This window comes from Gobio gobio (assembly GCF_949357685.1).
Source record: "Gobio gobio genome assembly, chromosome: 7".
Classification (NCBI taxonomy): domain Eukaryota; kingdom Metazoa; phylum Chordata; class Actinopteri; order Cypriniformes; family Gobionidae; genus Gobio; species Gobio gobio.
In genome coordinates this window covers 42312426-42330939 of record NC_137103.1, presented here as the reverse complement: position 1 = coordinate 42330939, position 18514 = coordinate 42312426, and the positions used below count along the sequence as shown (strand labels likewise).

The window sequence follows — 18514 nt, the reverse complement described above, 5'->3', positions numbered from 1 at the left end:
TAAAGCCCCAGTATTACAGATCATTAACTAAAAAAAGTTGGTTTAGGGTTTAGTTACCCTTTAAACAGTATATGTGCTGAGTGATATGGGTCCTTTATGATGCTAGTTGCTTTCTGCAGGCATCAGGAGGTGTGAGCTGCAAGCAGTCATATGAGTACAGAGAGTAGAACAACAGGCTCAACACACAGCCTTGTGGGGATCTGGCTTAGTGAAAGAGCGGAGAAGCGTTAGGAGCCCATCCTGTATCCACAGTCAGATGTAATAAAAACTGTCCTTAGGGTGGAAAGGCCACTTGTGTCTAAAATAAAATGGTGGCCGTGACAGGGAGTTGTTTTCTGTTGCTCTCATGTCTTACTCCATGACCTGAAACAAAAACAAATCAAAATAAATCAGCATTATTTTTCTAAATACATTACATTTAGAGCAAGTTTAGGATGATATGCAAAAACATTTGACGAAACAGTCTCTACTTTTAGTACCTTAAACCAGTCATGAAGCTGCATCTCCTCCAGAATTAGTCTCTACTGTGGATCAGGCTGCCGAGAAGCACAGATCATCTGGAAGCATTCTGTGCAAAAAGATGAGATAGACATCTGATTATTAGCTCATACTGTACACCTTTTTAAAATTATTTAGAATTTAGTATGGCCCTCTTTGTTTTTTAATAAAAAAAACTCACCTTGTGAGCCTGGGTTACCAATATGAATGTAGCCTATATAGGCCTAATTATATAAAATTAATGCCAGGAAAAATTAGGGAAATTAACAAAATCTTAAAAGGTCACGGAAATGGGGAAAAGTCAATATTTTCTATTATATAGACAGCTTTTTGTGAGGACGCATATTAATAATAAAAAATAAAAAACATGTGAAAACCCCGGTGTACTTATTTTCTTTCTGTTCATTTAAGCTGGAAAAGGAGGAGCAAATATTTTAACTTAGAAAAAAATTATACTCGATAATTGTATGAAAATGTATGGGGATCAAGCGGTATTTCGTCCAATCCAACACTAGAGGGCATCCTGGGATTTGTATTTGGCTGTGTTTTCTGACAAAGCGCAACCTTAGGCTTCCAGTGTAATGTGACAGCAGTAGCTACAAGAAATAGCTGGTAAAAAGTCCAGTTTATTTATTTATTGGTGTGTGTTTCCCTTGTTTAACCACCATTTCACACCAATAGTAAAGAGGAATTTTGTCTTATATGTTGTTGAAATGTGTCAGGGTCAGAATCAGACATCACTGCAAAATGACAGAATGTGGCTAAAAAGCACTATTTAAAATGATTAAATGTTTTAAAGCATTATTTATTGTTCTGTGGGTGTTTAATCTTTCAGACACGTACAAGCCACAGAAGCAGAAATAATAGGCCTACTGCCTCTATTGGTGTGTTAAGAGGGAGTATAAAGGATATTGTGTATCCTGGTCATAAAACAAAAATGAGTGCTCTCTGCATCCTCTTCCTTTTTCCTTCTTCCATCCTCTTGAATTAAACCTTTATAGATGGAACGGCTGTGGTATACAATGCAAGTATTGTGATTTGTTTTAAGTCATATTGAAACAAAAGATGAGTTCTCAAAGCAAAGCTTGTTTTTGGCTGCTTGCCTCATGCTCACTCTGATCGGCTATTACATCTTCTCAGTCCGTGACCTCGTGGGTCATTAAAGACCTCAAAATGGCCACACTGGCCCTCAGCCCATCTCATGCTGTTTATTTGTCCGTGAAATTACTATATTTAACAACAGAAGAAGCTGCCAAATTCAACAGACATAATTCAAAAACTGTTTGAAATTGTTATTGACTGATGGTTTTATCTTTCTACCCTCATGTGAAATGCTTATTGTTTCAAGGAAAGTGATCAGAATTAGTAAAGTGCTACAAAGAGCGCTGTGAAAGTAAACAGTGAACTGTTTGGAACAATGCACATGCCTCCCTGCAGCAGGACTATGGCATGTCACACAGGCGATCAGGGACCCTGGGCATCTTTGGTGTTTTTCAGAGTAAGTGGAAAGGTCTCTTTAATGTCCCAATCAGGTCCCAATAGACCCTTTTCACAGACTGTGATGACACGTTTTAACGTAAATCCTGCAAAGTTTTTTGTATTTTCATTTTAAAAAAATGTATGTACACTTTGTATTATATAACTTTTGCATCAAATTACAAAAAACAAGTTACAGCTGCTGTGAGGGTGTTTCTAATACAGCGTCTATGGGAGTGATGGTAAAAAATTAACATCTTTCTCTCTTTTCACTGCTTTTATCAATCACTCTTTTTTCCCCCTCTTTTTGAAAGTTGTGAAATCACTATTGTGGAGTTTTTCTTTTGCTATTTGTGCAAATGGGGACACAAAAAATATATTTAATGTATTCTCTCATTCACCGCTATAAAAGTTAACCCAACTATGACGACTTCCGCTCTGAGAAACCCAGAAATGTGTAAAGGGTCTATTAACCATGACCTTAATTGTCTATCGCCTGTTTGTTTCTTAAGAACTTTTCCACAGGTGCATGTGCAACAATTGTTTATGGTTCACTGAAAAAGCTTAAACGGCCTACCTTTAAAGGCACACTATGTAGTTTTTCGCCACTAGTGGTCGCCTTTTCAAAACAAAGGCGTAGATCAGGGGTCTTCAAATAAAATTGCTTGAGGTCCGGACAATTATATACCTAAAAACTAAACGAAAATGTTTATTGCCAGACTAAAGAAATGAGTGTACATAACATTTGTTCTTAATTCAACAAAATATAATATGTTCGCATATGGACAAAACATGTCTGTTTATATTGTTAAAGCAAACAGGTAATCCTTCACAAAATTGATCTCATTTTGTTGTTGTTCTGTTATGTCCTTCAAGTTGCTTTGGTACAAAATATCTAAATTGAACCAGTAACCATGTCTGACAAAAATATGATGAACTAAAAATGCCTTTCATCTCTAAATCTGCACTGAAAAAACATTAATTTCAACATTACTAGCAACTAAAGTGCTTTTTTCCCCTGCTGAGATAAATAATAACAATCAATGAACGCAAACCCCCTGGTTAAAAACAAAAAAAAATCAGAAATCTCATAACACATTTTATGTTCATTCACAGGTATAGTCTCTACTTAACTAATGTATCTAATATTGAACACTGCTCTCTTCTGTGCTTCAAATTGCACTGGTAAAATATCATTAGAAATATCATTCAGAAACACAAACAGGCAAAAATAAAGTGCCACCAGTGTTAGAAAATTTAAAAGTACAAGAAACATTTTATTTAATGTTTCCACTTTTGACAACCACAACATAATCAGAGCAAATGAGACACACAGGCCTCGTACAGGATGCAGGAAGAATAAATGCGATTTCTTACCACCCATTCATCTCAGAAAATTCGATTTTCGGCGTCAACTTTCCTAATTTTTGAAAATGCCATTGTTTTTGCGAGCGCCGCTTTCTGCTCTCAGTCTCTTCTTCACTTTATGCGTGACCGCGCGTCTGAACATAGCAACAGTGAGCATAGTAACGGTAACTGTCGTCGCAACCCATGGCGACATAGGACCCAAATGGTTCTACTGAGCTGCCTGATATAATGTTTTTTAATGGCATTTGGCATTTATTTATTTCATTACGTCATTACGCTTCGCGGTTCGGATGGACGCAGTCCGCTAGTTGGCGACCCCAGGCGTAGATTGATGACGAGTCTTGGGAGTTGTTGTCTTCACCTCTCAGCGAGTGGAAAAGAATCGGGACGGGACTCGGGCAGAAATCATGTTCATGGATGAGGTTATTAACGTTACTGTAGTATGAAGCAGAGAAAGGCCGAGTGCTGTGCGGGATCTGAACGAGGTCGCTGAAGCGATTGCTAATGAGAGATGCGCGCGACACACGGCTCGACAGAAGCAGAACTTTTATAATGCCACAATCGCCCACTTCCACTTATTCCACTCAAGCAGGTAACGCAGCATTGTTTTATCACATTAGATACATTTGCACAGTGGCATAGGCAGAACTTTATTTTTGGTCGGGCCTGGGCAAAAGTGAGCGGGCACTTTCACGCGCACGGGTGTCACTGTCACTGTCAACATAAACCAAAACTGCAGCTACAACCTGTCCACATACAAAACATGAGCAGCGATTACAACAAACGTTAGACACTCAAATATTTTCTTCATTTTTGATTGAAAATAAACGCCTTTCCGATCTGATATGTGATGGGAAAAGGAAGTACAGAGAGTTTGGCAAAAGCCGGATTCGAACCTCAGGTCGAATTGCATCAAAACTTTATGCCAAGCACCTTACCCCTATACTATCACAACTGACAGTGTGGTGTTGTGACGATTCCCCTCATGTATGTTGATGCGCGTTCCTCAAGTTTACCGCTATGGGCCTGCGTTTGAGCCAGCGGGGAATGAAAAACAAAGGACCAGCGAGAGACTTCTCTCAGTCTCCATGTGCTCTACTTCTATTGGATAGTTGCGTCGTGTTCAACTGATTAATTTGCATGAAGATGGGCATCGGCCAGCTTTTTTGACGCGCAGCATTAGTTCAAATGCAGCGCCCCCTTCCCAGAATGCTTTGCGGGCGCGTTAAAGTCGCTTGACTTCACCCATAGGAATAAAGTGGAGTGAGGCAAGACAGAAGTGTCGAAGCATTATGCAAAAACCATAGACTGTATGGGTTTTATTTTATTTATTTCAGTATTTGAGATTTTATAATAATTTTGTAATTACGTTAAAATAATTTAAACAACTGTTATTGAACAAATATTATTATATTTGTATAATAAACTGGGGGGGGGGGGGGCTAGTCATCAAAGTGTAAAATGTTGTTATAACGTTACTCTGTGCATTCGCTCCGTGGCTCCTATGAGACACTTGTTGCACACTACAGTAAGCTAGATCTATATTAAAATATCATATTAATAAATGCTGGATGGCTTGTGTTGCTAAATGGCATGCAATGAATTTTTTTAAAACATATTGTATGACAGAGAAGTGCTGTATTACTGTAAAATGATTCGTTTTCTGTCTTTAAATGTATCCAAACAGTTGTTCCCTTGTCTAATAAAACATATAATATATTAAAGCATCTTTGGTGTTTCTATGGTTTCTACAAAATAAAACCAGAAATCGAGAAATCGGTAACGCGGGGATGATGTCATTGATAGGTGACGCACAGACAAGTTCCATGTCCTGGTTAAAACAGCTTATTTTTCTGGATTTAAACATTCTTGGAAACATTTGGGAAAATGTAAGGACACAAGTCAACACATTATATAACACTGTTTAGTGGTTTTTGGATATTTGAATCCATAAATCTTACATATTGTGCCTTTAAAACGAAAAAGGGGATGTTTCTTTTTTACTGAGTATATATACACCACCCTACACACTTAAATAGAAATAGAATGATTAAACAAAATCCAATAAAGCATAAGGCTTATTTCTATATGGTTTACTTATTATTCTTTATTATCTCAAAGAAATAGCCTCAGCAATATTAATAGTGGCTTTAAACCAGTAATAACCTTTGTCAAAAATTTTTGTTTTAATGCTATACAATATATATGCCACTAGGGACTGAAGTCTGTTTCTCTGATCTAGGCATTCCTCAGATTTTTAAACTTCTGTTGGATCACTTTTAAATAAAAAATAATAATTTTTTATGACCCCCTCTCTTGTTTTTTTCAGAGATCTCCTCTTTGCTGGCTCTGGACAAGAGAATATTTTGCCCCCCAGAGATCCTGTTCAAACACCACACTTAAAAAAAAAAAATGGTTTCCAAGATCTCAGCACACTAATGAACATATAGTCTCCCTTGTCAGGCTGTGGATTAAGTCCAGGGTGAACTTTGAGGAAAGAGTTGGCTGTGGAATGATGGATATCAGATGGACTAGGTTAATAGCCATCTGGACCTTTATAAATATGATTATCAGAAAATGAAATGATCTTGATAATTGACATTGAATATTAACACTGAAATGTGACCCTTTGTTACGAGATATCCCGGGCATTATATTCAGGTACAATGACCTGATTAGGGGCGTAGCCATCATTTTAGAAATGAGGGGGGCAGCAATGTCAAGTGTGATAACATTTTTTCTTCTTATTTCTTGCATTTAACTGCCTAAGAATACACTGCTGACCAATAACCAATAACTTGAGTTCTATAAAATTATAATAATTTTCCTGTATTTTCCTAATGACAATTAGGTGTGTGTGAGTGGGGGGTGGGGGGGGGGGGGATTCTAGACTATTTAAAGCCGTAAAGGGAACAGTATATATAAAAATTTAGCGCATGGATTCGGCAGGCCAATCTAAATCTGTGGTGAGAAATGGAACTGAAGTGCACTGTAATTGAGAGCCAATGGGGCAGATTTCAGACTGCCCCGCTTATGTTCACATTACCTCGCGTAAACCTGCAACTGCAAGTTTATATCTCACAATTCAATTGCGAGTTTACAGTATATCTCGCAATTCTGAGGGAAACAGAATTGCAAGATGTAAACTCGCAATTGTGCGACAAAAAGTCAGAATGATGAGATAAAAAGACGCAGTTATGTTTTAAATTGTTTTATTCCGTGGCTGAAACAAGTTTCCATAGGCTTACATTGTTTTGGATAAGAATAAAACGTAAATCCAGTGAAATATTTACACATGAATCAAATCTTCAAGTAGGCCCATCTCTCTGCACTAGCACAATAGACGCTGTGTAGTGGCGGCCATTAAAAAAAAGGGTTCTTTTGTCCTTTATTCAATCTGTGTCTGAAACTGCTTCTCTTTTCCCGTCTCAGGGGAATATATGATACCTGTGAGACTACTCAGGGATAAATTAACTTAATTTTTTCTATTTTATTTAGTTATTAAATACTCTGCAATATCCAAAGCAATATTTTTGGTGATGTAAGGCTTGGATGCAGCTGCTCGGCCATGGAAACCCATTCCATGAAGCTCTCTACACACTGTTCTTGAGCTATGTTGCATGTTTTTAAATTTGATATTAAAATATAGGCCTATTTTAATTTTCTGATCACAAATAGTTCTCAATTTCTTTTTAATGGATGGATGTGAAGGGTTCTACATGAAAGAGTTCAATACATTTGTCTTGTAATATAGCACTGACCCAAAATGTATAATTTCCAGTTGTGTTGAGCTGTATCGCTCCAATTTCAACAGTACAAACCCTCAGATCTGACATTTTGTCTTGAAAACAAACAAAATCTTGACCCAAACCAACTCAATTCTGTTCTACAGTAAGTAAATGTGATACTTAACTACAGTGTATTCTCAAAAAAATACTACATTTGTTTTTCGGCCTAAGGATTTTATTCACATTGCAGGCTCTATTTGGGAAGGTAGCTGCATGAATCAATTTATGCCTCCAGTTTTCATTCCATTCCTCGGGTAAACACATTTTTGGTCTGAATATTTGAATATGTGGACAACTTCTGCTGTTTAGCAAGTTCTACCTTTCTTAATCTTAAAAGCATCTCTTGCCTGTTCACTGCAGAGATGCTGACATTACGACAACAGAGTTGAATGGGTGTTTACTAAATTAAAAAGTACTTTAACGTTCACTTTTGTTAACAGGCCTAAAATAGTCAACAGATCTCACTTTCCTAGTGCAGTGCTCGGTGCTTAAATTCACAGATCAAAGTGAGGAGCTCTCATTGTTCAGCTCACACTACACACAATGTCACCATTCATGCATGGATGTCTTTTAAGCCAAAAGCCTCTCATAACCCAAAGCATTGCTGGGTAAGGAGAGGAGGGTGCACTTGCGCCCCAAACCCTGACCCGGTCAGATCTCTTTGATCCCGAAGCCTGTGTTCTTCGCAAGCGTCCTTTGATGGAAAGTCTTAACCGACTCAATGACAGTACAGAGGACAGGCTGCAGTAAAGTGAATTTAATGTGATGACCTTCTCCTGAGGTCAAAATTGAGAATTTTTTTTAATGCACTGAAACAGCACTTGAAGCCTTTGGTGGGTAATATGATGCATGATGTAATGGTGGTTAATATGATGCATGATGTGGGTAATATGATATGATACATGATATAATATCATAAATCTTGTACAGGTGCCAAGTTATTCCTATATAAATGTATAGTGGGCATATTTTGTTTGTCCCTGAAACATTTTTTGGGACCTTTTCTCATCTGTTCAATGTCTTGCAAAGATGGGACCATTGCACAATGTCCATGGGACTTTCAAAGATGTCCAGACTTTACGGTCAGCACATTCACCATTCAAAAGTTCGGGGTCAGTAAGATTTTAAAAATAACTAAATTAATACTTCTATTCAGTAAGGATGCATTAAATTGATTAAAAGTGACAGTAAAGACTTTTAGAGTATTACAAAAGTTTTTGATTGCAAATGAATGCTGTTCTTTGGAATTTTCTATTCATCACACTATCATCAATATCATGGTTTCCACTAAAATATTACAAATGCAGCCTTGGTGAGCATAACATAACACATGAGCATTCCAAAAACCTAACCAACCCCAAACTTTGGAAACGTACCGATACCATGTCATGGTACTGTTGGACAAACTTATCAGTTGCTAGTCAAATCCACTTTCGTGCTATCCTCCTGTTCTTGGTGCTTCTGAGATTTACCCGGGGGCTATTTTTCCTCCATCATTTCTCTGAGAGAATAAAGAATTACAAGGCAAGAGAAATAATTTGGATGTGGATCAAATAAATCTTCAACAATTTTTTTTTTCTGTAAGGCTGGAATTCAAATCATTCGCTCCCTATGTGCACTCCCTATTCACTGCTACTGGTCCCCCGATTCACTGCTATTCAAATACAATCAATAATTCAAACTATAGGAAGTGCTCAGTATGCATTTTGTTTTTGTTCATTTTCAAACCAGGGTTTACGCTATTTGAAGAAAAGCATTCAAAGTTCTCGTACATACAAATTTTGAAATAAATGCTGTCCCACAATTAAGGCAGTAAATAGATTTCAATATACATGAGCTGTTTTTTTTAAATCTACAAAATTCTTAAATTTATACGAATGAACCAATATACAGTATATATATCTGTAATATGTTCATGCTGACATTATTTAATACTTTTTGCATTTAAATGAACATACTCACTTTGCAGTTTTTCCACCTATTTCTTTAATTCAAAAGGGTGCGCTAGAGAGCTTCTGTAACAATACCTGCTCCACAAGGAGTAGACGAAGAAAAGACAAAAACAAACCCAGTAAACAGAAAAATGAAGATGCTGTATTGAAAATGTACAAAAGCTATACACATGTTGAGTTCTGCGAATGACTCACAAAATACCAACCAACTCCGATAGTTCACTTTCAGAAATCGCTCTGTCCTTGGTGGGAATTTCTTGTAACGGTCCAAAATCAAAGGCAGATGTCATTTTAGTATGTGCCTGTGGTTTATCACAAGCCCGAGAGGGTGATGAACCTGTTAATTGGGATGCGATCTCCGCTGAGAGCACACAGAGTACTTGCATATTCCTTTAAAGACATCTCAAATGGACGCATGGGTTGAACGGCCTCCACTGACTGAAGTGCAGAGACGTAATGCTGTCCTTCAACATCACACAGCTAGATGAGAGGCAACTACAGAGATATGAAACTCCTGGAGCATGCTTCGAGGGAATCTGTCAATACAGATGAAATTGACCAGCTCCGAGGAATTGTGCAGAAATGTATTTCCATCAGTTTCTCATAATTCCCCTTAGGAGTAACAAGGAGGTACATCAGAGCATTGTGCACATTATGAAGAAGCTTGTGCAGTTAATATGCAGTACACATAATTTAAAGTATGAAGGATATGGAATAACTATAAACAAAACAGCAAAACGCAGTAAAAATATCCATAACTCTATTAGTGTAGCTACATACCAGATTACATAGCATTATATGAGTTAAAAAACTTACTTATTACTTACTTCTTTTATGTGAGGCACTTAGTGAATTTCAGTGCACTGATGAGAAAGGGAAAATCAGACTTATACAAGCCCAATAACCATTACCCTGATGTACACTAATATGCATTTACAAACAAACTTACATCAAACATATATGGCTTTGTTAAACATCATCTTGAGGTTTTTGACAGCCTAGTTGCATACAACAGTTGTGTTAGCAAATGTCTGATAATGTAATTGACAGTGTCCACCTGAATGCAGCAAGTTTAACTTTTGCAAGATACTGTATTTCAGTGCCTTTGCTCATGAAATAATGCATAAACACGTTTCTCTGCCTTAGAGCACAAATTAGTGTTCTTAAAACAGTTCATTGTTATTCTTTGTCATTTTATTGTTCAATGTCTTTACATTAAAAGCCACCCCTGATTTTTGAACAAATTCTTTAATTCTCAAGCCATCATGTTTAAGAATTTGCTTTCCTCTGCAAGGGCCGTTAACATTGAGCTCATGTCCCCAATGGCCATGTTGCCAATACCTGCCGGTATCGAGGCTAAAGTAACAGAGTTACGCGGGGTGGTGAGCCGTGAGGAATTCTGCGAAAGACTCTGCAGAAGGCCCGGACTTAATGTGCCGGACATTAGGCTCGAATGGTCTCCATCATCTAAAATGGCATCGAAGTCTATTTGAGTGTGCTCAAGGGTTGGAGTGGAGTCCACTGTGCTGGTGACCTGATTAACCCCAGGAGATGCCATTGTAGACACTGAAGCAACAGGGGCTTGGTTTGAGCACGGGGACATGGGAGAACTGTAATCAACACTGGGGTCCAACATATGGATCTCTCCTGAATAGTAAACAATGCTGTTCCCATTGCTGTGTTGACCAAAGTCACCTGGTCTCTTTGGGCTAGCTTCTGAGGAGTTGGCGTTGGACAGGGAGCAACCATTTTGCTGAACCAAACCTGACCCTGAGTGTTGCCTATTCAAAGGTTTGGGCTCGGATGGAGGTCTTGGCTGTATCAGTCCTCTGCCTGTATTTTGACCGGCAGTCTGAGTAAGGGGAACATAATTTTGCTGGTTGCCGTTATTCATATGTGTAAAGTTTGATCTGTAATTCTGCATCTGTTGGTTTTGCACCGCTCTCCCATTGGGTGGACCCATGCTGTTGCATGCAAGTTGTTGACTGGAGTTGAAATTGAGGTCCTGCCGATATACAGGTTGAGGGTTTACTTGCTCGCCGAGATTCTGACACGGATTGGTAATAGACTGCCGATACTGCTGGACAGAGTTCATCCTCTGGATGGTCCTCTGTGGATAACCCTGTTGCATGCTAGCCAGATTCTGGCTCATTGGTACAATCTGTTGATTGGTGCCAAAGCCTTGGTAAGGGCCAAAATTCTGCTTCTGCTGAACCACTGCCAAGTTCCCTCTGAGTTGTTGCTGCTTTGGAAGCCTTGCAGTTGTATCTACAGAACCAGAACTGACCTCGTTCCACTGCACAGGCATGTTGTTCTTGTTCACGTCTTGCGTTTCGGCCAGTTGCTCCGGATGTGAGCAAATAGGCTCTACATGGCTTCCATTGTTGCTTGCCATGCTAATTCGCCGTTGCCCATAGAACTGTTGTTGTTGAGAGGTCATATTTCCACGGAAGTCTAGTGCATGACCACCGTTGACAGAAATCCCTGGGTCCTGATTTGAGCTACCATTCTGGGACCTGAGGTACTGTACCATGTCATCCGGAAGCACCAAATCATCCTCTTGCTGATCACCTCCATCACTGGCCATATTCTCCATTAAAACGTTCTCTGAAATACTAGGAGGCCTTTGGCTGAAGGGATGACGGTGCAAGCTGCCATCAGAACAAGTGTTGCTCTGCAAGTTGAAAGCACGTCGATCTAACGCAGGCAGACGCGAAAAGTTCATGTTGCTGATGCTGTTGAATCGCTGAACCCTTGGTAAGGAGAGCGGATCGAAAGTTGTACGACGAACAGGATCACTTGCTCGTCGCAGAAGATTAGCCTGAACTTCGTGAGGCATCATGCCAGGGGCACTGTAGCCTGTGTCACTGCAGCGTCTTGAGTTGACTACACCTTGGGAATGGTGCAAATGTGTTGAACTCTCTTGCGAGTCGTTGTACAGGGCCATTCTAGTTCTAAGACTCATGCGTTCCATGTTGGGTAGAGGTGTCGGTGGCGCACCCCCTGTGGCTGCAGCGTATTTCGCCTTGAGGCGGTAGTGTTGTGCCGGCGTGAGATTTAGTAAACTTGGGAGTCCACCTGTACCGCCGCAGTGGCTGGCTTCACTAGAGCGCCGCGACATATCTGTGGAGATGGGGTCGTAAGAATCTGCAGAGCTGATGTTGTTGTTACGGACTCCAAATTGCGAAGCCTCGCTAGAGCGACGACTGGAGTAGCAGGGTGAAATACCAGAGGACCGACGGCTTGTGTATGCTGAGCTCATTGTGCTGGTGGAGCTGTCTCTGCGCTCATGCAGCTGATTTAGCATTGTCATCTCATACGAAGACAAATCTCCTGAACGGTGGATTGGAGGTCCAGGCATCCGAGTGCCCATAATTGAAGTCTCCAGCAATGAGTCTAAAAAAATGTATGAGAGTAATGTTACTTTCTCACAATTCATGAGAATGCAAAGATGGAACTCAATTTCCAAAGTAACAAGTTACCCATTTTTTTGGGCAGCAGTACTCACCAATAGAGGGTATTGGAGGCAGCTTGGTATTTCGGACTTGAGGTGAAGCATTCGCCCAGGAGCAGGAGTCTCTCACAGTTTTTAGTTTTTCCTTCTTGATGTGCTCAAGATGTAGTAGTCCTCCCCTGTTTTTACGTAGCTGAAGACCTACTCCTGCAGAAGTACCCGGAGAACCGGTAGAATCTACTACAGGCGTGTCATCTAAAGCACTCAGGTCCCCCAAACTGCCTCCACTGTGCACTGCCATCTCTACTCCACTGTCATTGTTGGTGGCACTGCCAAGTGGCGATGGCTCACTGCTACATGATGACTGACCACCAGGGCTGGACTGATACATCTACAGAGGAACAGTAATGAGCAAAGGTCAGTTCCACTTACATTTTATCACAGAATCAGTAACGTTTGTGGAATAAAAAAATGAACATTCAGATGTTTTCTGCCTCATATTTCTTATCTGGTTTATGAAATCTGGAAACAAAACTAATATTGTTATTTATTTGAATTAGCATTAAAATTAGTTTTTTACTAATGTTAAGTGGCGTTACCACCACAGGAACTTTCCAAGGAACTAGGAACTTCACTAGGGCCAGGGTCTAAATGGTGTTCCAGGTAAAAAATTCCTCCACAAAAAGTTCAGGAAATTTTGGGGGTGGGACTTGGGCGCTGAACATGCTGATTGGTTCACACAGCATTTTGATTGGTTGACTCCACGCAGCATTTTATTTCAACCGCCAGTTTTAAAAGTCTGTTGTGCTGCGTGCAGTAAGAGTTGTTTGCTATTCGAATAATGGAGTTTAAAAAATGGACAGACGAGGAGGTTCAGGCTTTATTAAGCTTATATGCGGAGGACGAAATCCAGCGGGAACTGTAAAGTCACGCACAGTCCTACGTCACCGGACTAATCTTCACGGTACTTTAGACCACAATGGAAAGGTCTAGGGGAAAAAAAAGTTCCTGGGACAAATTGTTCCGGGTAATTTTGGTGGAAACGGGGCTTTAGATACAAACTTCCTTTGTGTTCCTCCTCATGAAATGTACAACTCACTTGCATATTGGGGAACATGATTAAATATTTCTGATTAAATATTTAAATATTTTCATTAAAATTGTTCTACTGATAGTCTGCAATAAACAGATTTTTTTTAATAGTTCTACAGAAAATGAGCTTTTAACACCAAAAGCAGGAGGCAAAGGTGTTGGCCTCTATTGTAGCATTAGTTAAAAGCAATTCAGTGAGGTGGCTAGATGCATAATCTTTAATATGAAGTCAAAATCAAATCACTTCCATTTCGGTTACAAATGTTTTCACAATACAACTAAACCAAGCATTACTGAAGTTGGGTATTAAAAAAAGTATTGATTTTGCCATGCATTAAAAAGACATTGCTGCAGGGCTCACCTTAGTACAGTCTGTCCATTATTTTCAAAGAGAAGCAAGTTAGTTAAGAAGAAAGGACAGGGTTAGTATATTAGTTGAGGAAATGGTTAGTACATTAGTTTGAATTCTGCATTAAGAGCATTTCACACAGTACATGATAAACAGCAAGCGCTGCACATGCTATATCTCTGCATGAGGTGATTACTGTATATCCTACATGCAAAAAGCTAATATCCAAGTCAACAAAAATAAGTTGTTATGGCATTTATTCCTCCATAAATTAGATTAGACACCATCTTAAATTTTAAATAATTAATGATTTTTTTTAAACATACCACAGTAATAAATCTTGTACTGCCTCTCTCCCATTGGAAAATAATCTGGGAACTTGTGCTTACCGTGCACCGTGTAAAACTGCTTTTAGTCAAAAACATTGACAGACCCTCTCATCTGATGTAATCATTTGTTAAGAACGAAACTGATTATTCTTACCACTGTGTTTTCCGTCTTGATAGACTTGACATGTTGGCAATCCTCCACTCCTCGGGTGGTGCTGTTGGCCTCCCCTAACCCGTCTGTTCTTCCCCTTTCATGCTTTGTGTGGGCCTCATTTTCTCCATTGCCTTTAGGGGGGTGAGGTTTAGGTGGTGCATCACCACGCTGCTTCTTAGTGACATGTGCTTCTGGACCATGAACGGTCTTCACATGTTTCCTGAGAGAACTGGGATCTGTATAGCGTTTTGTGCAACCTGGGATCTTACACACATATGGTTTCTGCAAAGGAGTGACAGATAGCTTTCAGTGCGCAATCAAATCTGACTTAAATCAAATCTCTAGGTCTCTATGAGATGGGAAACAAAATGCATGTAATGAAACAGATGTTGAAAGCTCGAACCTCATTTGAGTGTGTGCGGTTCTGGTGCTTGGCTCGGTCTGAAGCATTGGAAAATGCCTTGTTGCAACCCTCGTGCTCGCATACATAAGGCTTCTCCCCTGTGTGGGATCTCAAGTGAGTTTTGAGGTTTTCCAGTCGAGAGTAAGCTTTCGAGCAACCTTCAAACTAGACAGAGAGAGTGAGAGAGTGAGAGAAAAAAAGCAAGCCATTACATCAGCCCTCATCAGTCTGAACCTAAAATCAAACAGCTTTATGAGTGAATCTCATAAAACCTGTCAATAACACGTCTGGATTTTATTTCACCCCTAAACAAAAATAAAATAAGAAATTATATTTTTATTTAAACACAATTGAGTCTATTGGACAATAAAGAATATTTTCTATACAATTCTCATTATTGTAATGAAAAATAAATGGTTACAATGTGACCTGGGTATGTTTTCAAGAGATTCACCCTTGAAGAAACATTTTGTATTGTGTTAGCTTTGATCATTTTGCTTGTTCAGACCATGTGATCATCCATTATTATGATTAATCTACTGAAACACACACACACACACACACACACACACACACACACACACACACACACACACACACACACACACACACACACACACACACACACACACACACACACACACACACACACACACACACACACACACACACACACACACACACACACACACACACACACACACACACACACACACACACACACACACACACACACACACACACACACGCACACCCACACACACACACAAGGTGTGTGGAAACTTCAGTAAAATTTAATAAAGACCCATGGCACCTTCCTCTCCTCAGACTTTAATTATGTCTCCATCCTGTCAATCAGCACGCTCAGAAGTTCACTTTTTAATATGATCTCAAGCAACTAAAATTGGCTGGAAACGCAAGACAGCAGATCAGCGTGCCTTCATGATATTTTAAAAGTATAGTAGCCAAGATGAAAATGTGTCCTGTTTAAAATCAGATGTTCTGCTGAAATAAGAAACATGCCTATTTCTGTAAAGCAATAGCCTGCTCTACTTGTGGGTCCAGTAATAGATGTGTGTATTTTTGCAATTAAAGGTAAAGAACCTTCTACTAACTATAAGTAACTTTGCAACTGTGTGCCAACTAACTCGCATTAATTTGCAACTACATGTCAACTAACTCTCTTTAGAGTATTAATAGACTGTTAGGTTAGGATTAGGGTTAAGGTTAGTAGAATAAATTGACATGTACTTGCAGAGTTACTTATAGTCAGTAGAATGTCTGTTGGGGGACTATCAAAATAAAGTGTGATCAGATTAACAGTATTAAGCAGACAGACTACTAACACTGTAATGACTGGTAGTTGACATGTAGTTGCAAAGTTACTTAAGTTAGCAGAATGTCTAAAAAAAAAAAGAGTTAGCGTGCATTTAAGAATGAAATGAAGGCCCGATGAGCAGTGGTGCATCACTTACTGTGCACTTATGGGGCTTCTCCCCAGTGTGTCGACGCATGTGAACCACAAGCATGTACTGGGCCTTAAAAGGCTTCTGTTCTCGCGAGCACTCCTCCCATCGGCACACAAACTCCTTCTTCTCTCCATGGATGTGGTCATTATTGATATGCTGCAGGTAGAAAAAAGTGACAACATAAATGTCAACAACGGCCTTAATTCCTTAAATCTGCAATAAACGGCCAATGATATATATTTCTGTAATGGTAATGGATATGACATACACGACATGCTGCTTAGAGCAAGTAAGACATGCTGCTACGGCACAATATAGCATACGTGAATTACCCGTAGCAGATCTATACAGGTAGAGCTGGGGAAGGTGGAGGGTTTCTTAAGTTCGCTGCAAAATGCTGTAGCAGATGCTGACCAAGTATTTGAAAGTTTTGGTAAGATTATTTTTATTTAATTCTTTTTATGTTTTTGAGAATCGGCCAGTAACAAATACAAAAATGTAATAATAATATAATATACACATACACACTATTGTTCAAAATTTTTGGTAAGATTTTGGAAGGAAGTATCTTATGTTCACCAAGGCTGCATTTATTTGATCATAAATGCATTAAAAACAATAATATTGTGAATTATTACTACAATTTCAAATAATATTAATATATTTTAAAATGTAATGTATTCCTGTGATGGCGAAGCTGAACTTTCAGCAGATATTACTTAATTCTTATTATTTTTAATATATCTTATCAGATATTATTATTACTTATTCTTCAGAGTCATATTCTTCAGAAATCATTCTGATATGCTGATTTGGTGCTAAAAACATTTTTTTTATTACTATCAATGTTAAAAAACAGTTGTGCTGCTTAATATGTTTGTGGAAAACATGATGCATTTTAAAATAGAAAATTAAAAAGAACAGCATTTTTAAAAAATGGAAATCTTTTGTAACATTATAAATGTTTTTACTGTCACTTTGATCAATTTAATCATTTAAATGTCTTCGCTGTAAAACATTCAATTCCCCCCCCCCAAAATCCTACTGACCCCAAACTTTTGAATGGTGAGTATACACAAATAATACTATAAAACAATAATAAAAATAACTATTTTGTGTTTCTTGAACAGTACTTGCTTTGTATTCTTCTAACAGCACCTAACCTTTCGCTGAATGAAGTTCTTCAGGGAAGGATTGCATGAAATAAAATGAAACCATGCCATTATTTTGTTTCTTGAGGTATGTAATTTAGATTGCATGCAGAGAGCACAGACTATAGCCTCAGGAATGAAAAGGGTGTGTAGGAAGGAAGTCCAGGCTCTCAGTTTTGCTCTGGTCTCTAAACATTCCTTTGTTTCCACTTCTGATTCCTCTTCCTTGTCTTCTCTGGCTGTAATTATACCTTACACTTGGTCTCGCTTTTCAAAACCATTTGATCGTATTTCTTAGAAATCCGAATAATGATGGACAGCATACTTGTAATCTCCAACAACAATTCACTTGCAACTACCTAAGACCATATGTTTGTTTGTGCTTTCATTTAAGTCTAGTGTGGGTTTTAGAAAACAAAACACACACTAGGCTCAGCTTAGACTGGTTTGGGCTCGTTCTGGAATTGGAGAATGGCAGGAACCCAATTCCACTGATCCAGAACCCCAAAGGATTCCAAAGCTCCAGGTCTCATGGGGAGCCAGACTGGCTCGGTGTGTTCCTGTCAGACTCTGGGCCCAAGTTTATCTGTCACATCGTGGCTTTCAGATTGTTAATAACGCCCAGCAGAGGGGCTGAGGTGTCAGAGGTGGAAAGGGCCACTCCAGAGCTGCTGGCATGATGACGGATTTACTATATGGCCTCAGGGAAGTTAAAAGGTCAGAGGGTGCACAGAGACAGGAGCCATACATACGAGAGTATATGTGTGTAAGTGAACGCGTTCTGCACCTCTGCGGGTATCAACATGCTCATTAACCTTACACGTGTCAGTGACAGGAAAGGATCAGTTACAACTCTGGCTAAAGCTGTCGATGAGAAACTTGTGCAGTGTTTCTAATTATTTACAGTTGTTTCTGCTTTAAAAAGGCAGATAAGATGTTTGCAATTTGTGTTTCGGTTTAGTCATAATGGCCAGCCATTTCAAGAAAACATTTCAAGCTCTGTTCCAAAACTAAGGGCCCTATCATATACC

The 18514-nt window shown here is 39.1% G+C and overlaps 1 protein-coding gene across 3 annotated transcripts in view; it reads right to left on the bottom strand.

Moving 5' to 3' along the window:
- Positions 1 to 9204: 9204 nt before the first annotated feature.
- gli2a (GLI family zinc finger 2a) overlaps positions 9205 to 18514 on the bottom strand; it is a 90562-nt gene continuing 81252 nt past the window's right edge. For all 3 annotated transcript variants that reach the window (XM_079821884.1, XM_079821886.1, XM_079821885.1), the window contains exons 10-14: positions 16339 to 16488; positions 14864 to 15028; positions 14461 to 14742; positions 12591 to 12927; positions 9205 to 12478 (exon numbers count right to left, since the gene is read on the bottom strand). In XM_079821884.1, coding sequence (XP_079678010.1) covers positions 10338 to 12478; positions 12591 to 12927; positions 14461 to 14742; positions 14864 to 15028; positions 16339 to 16488 — 3075 coding nt within the window. In that variant the 3' untranslated portion in view covers positions 9205 to 10337. The remainder of the gene's footprint in view (positions 12479 to 12590; positions 12928 to 14460; positions 14743 to 14863; positions 15029 to 16338; positions 16489 to 18514) is intronic.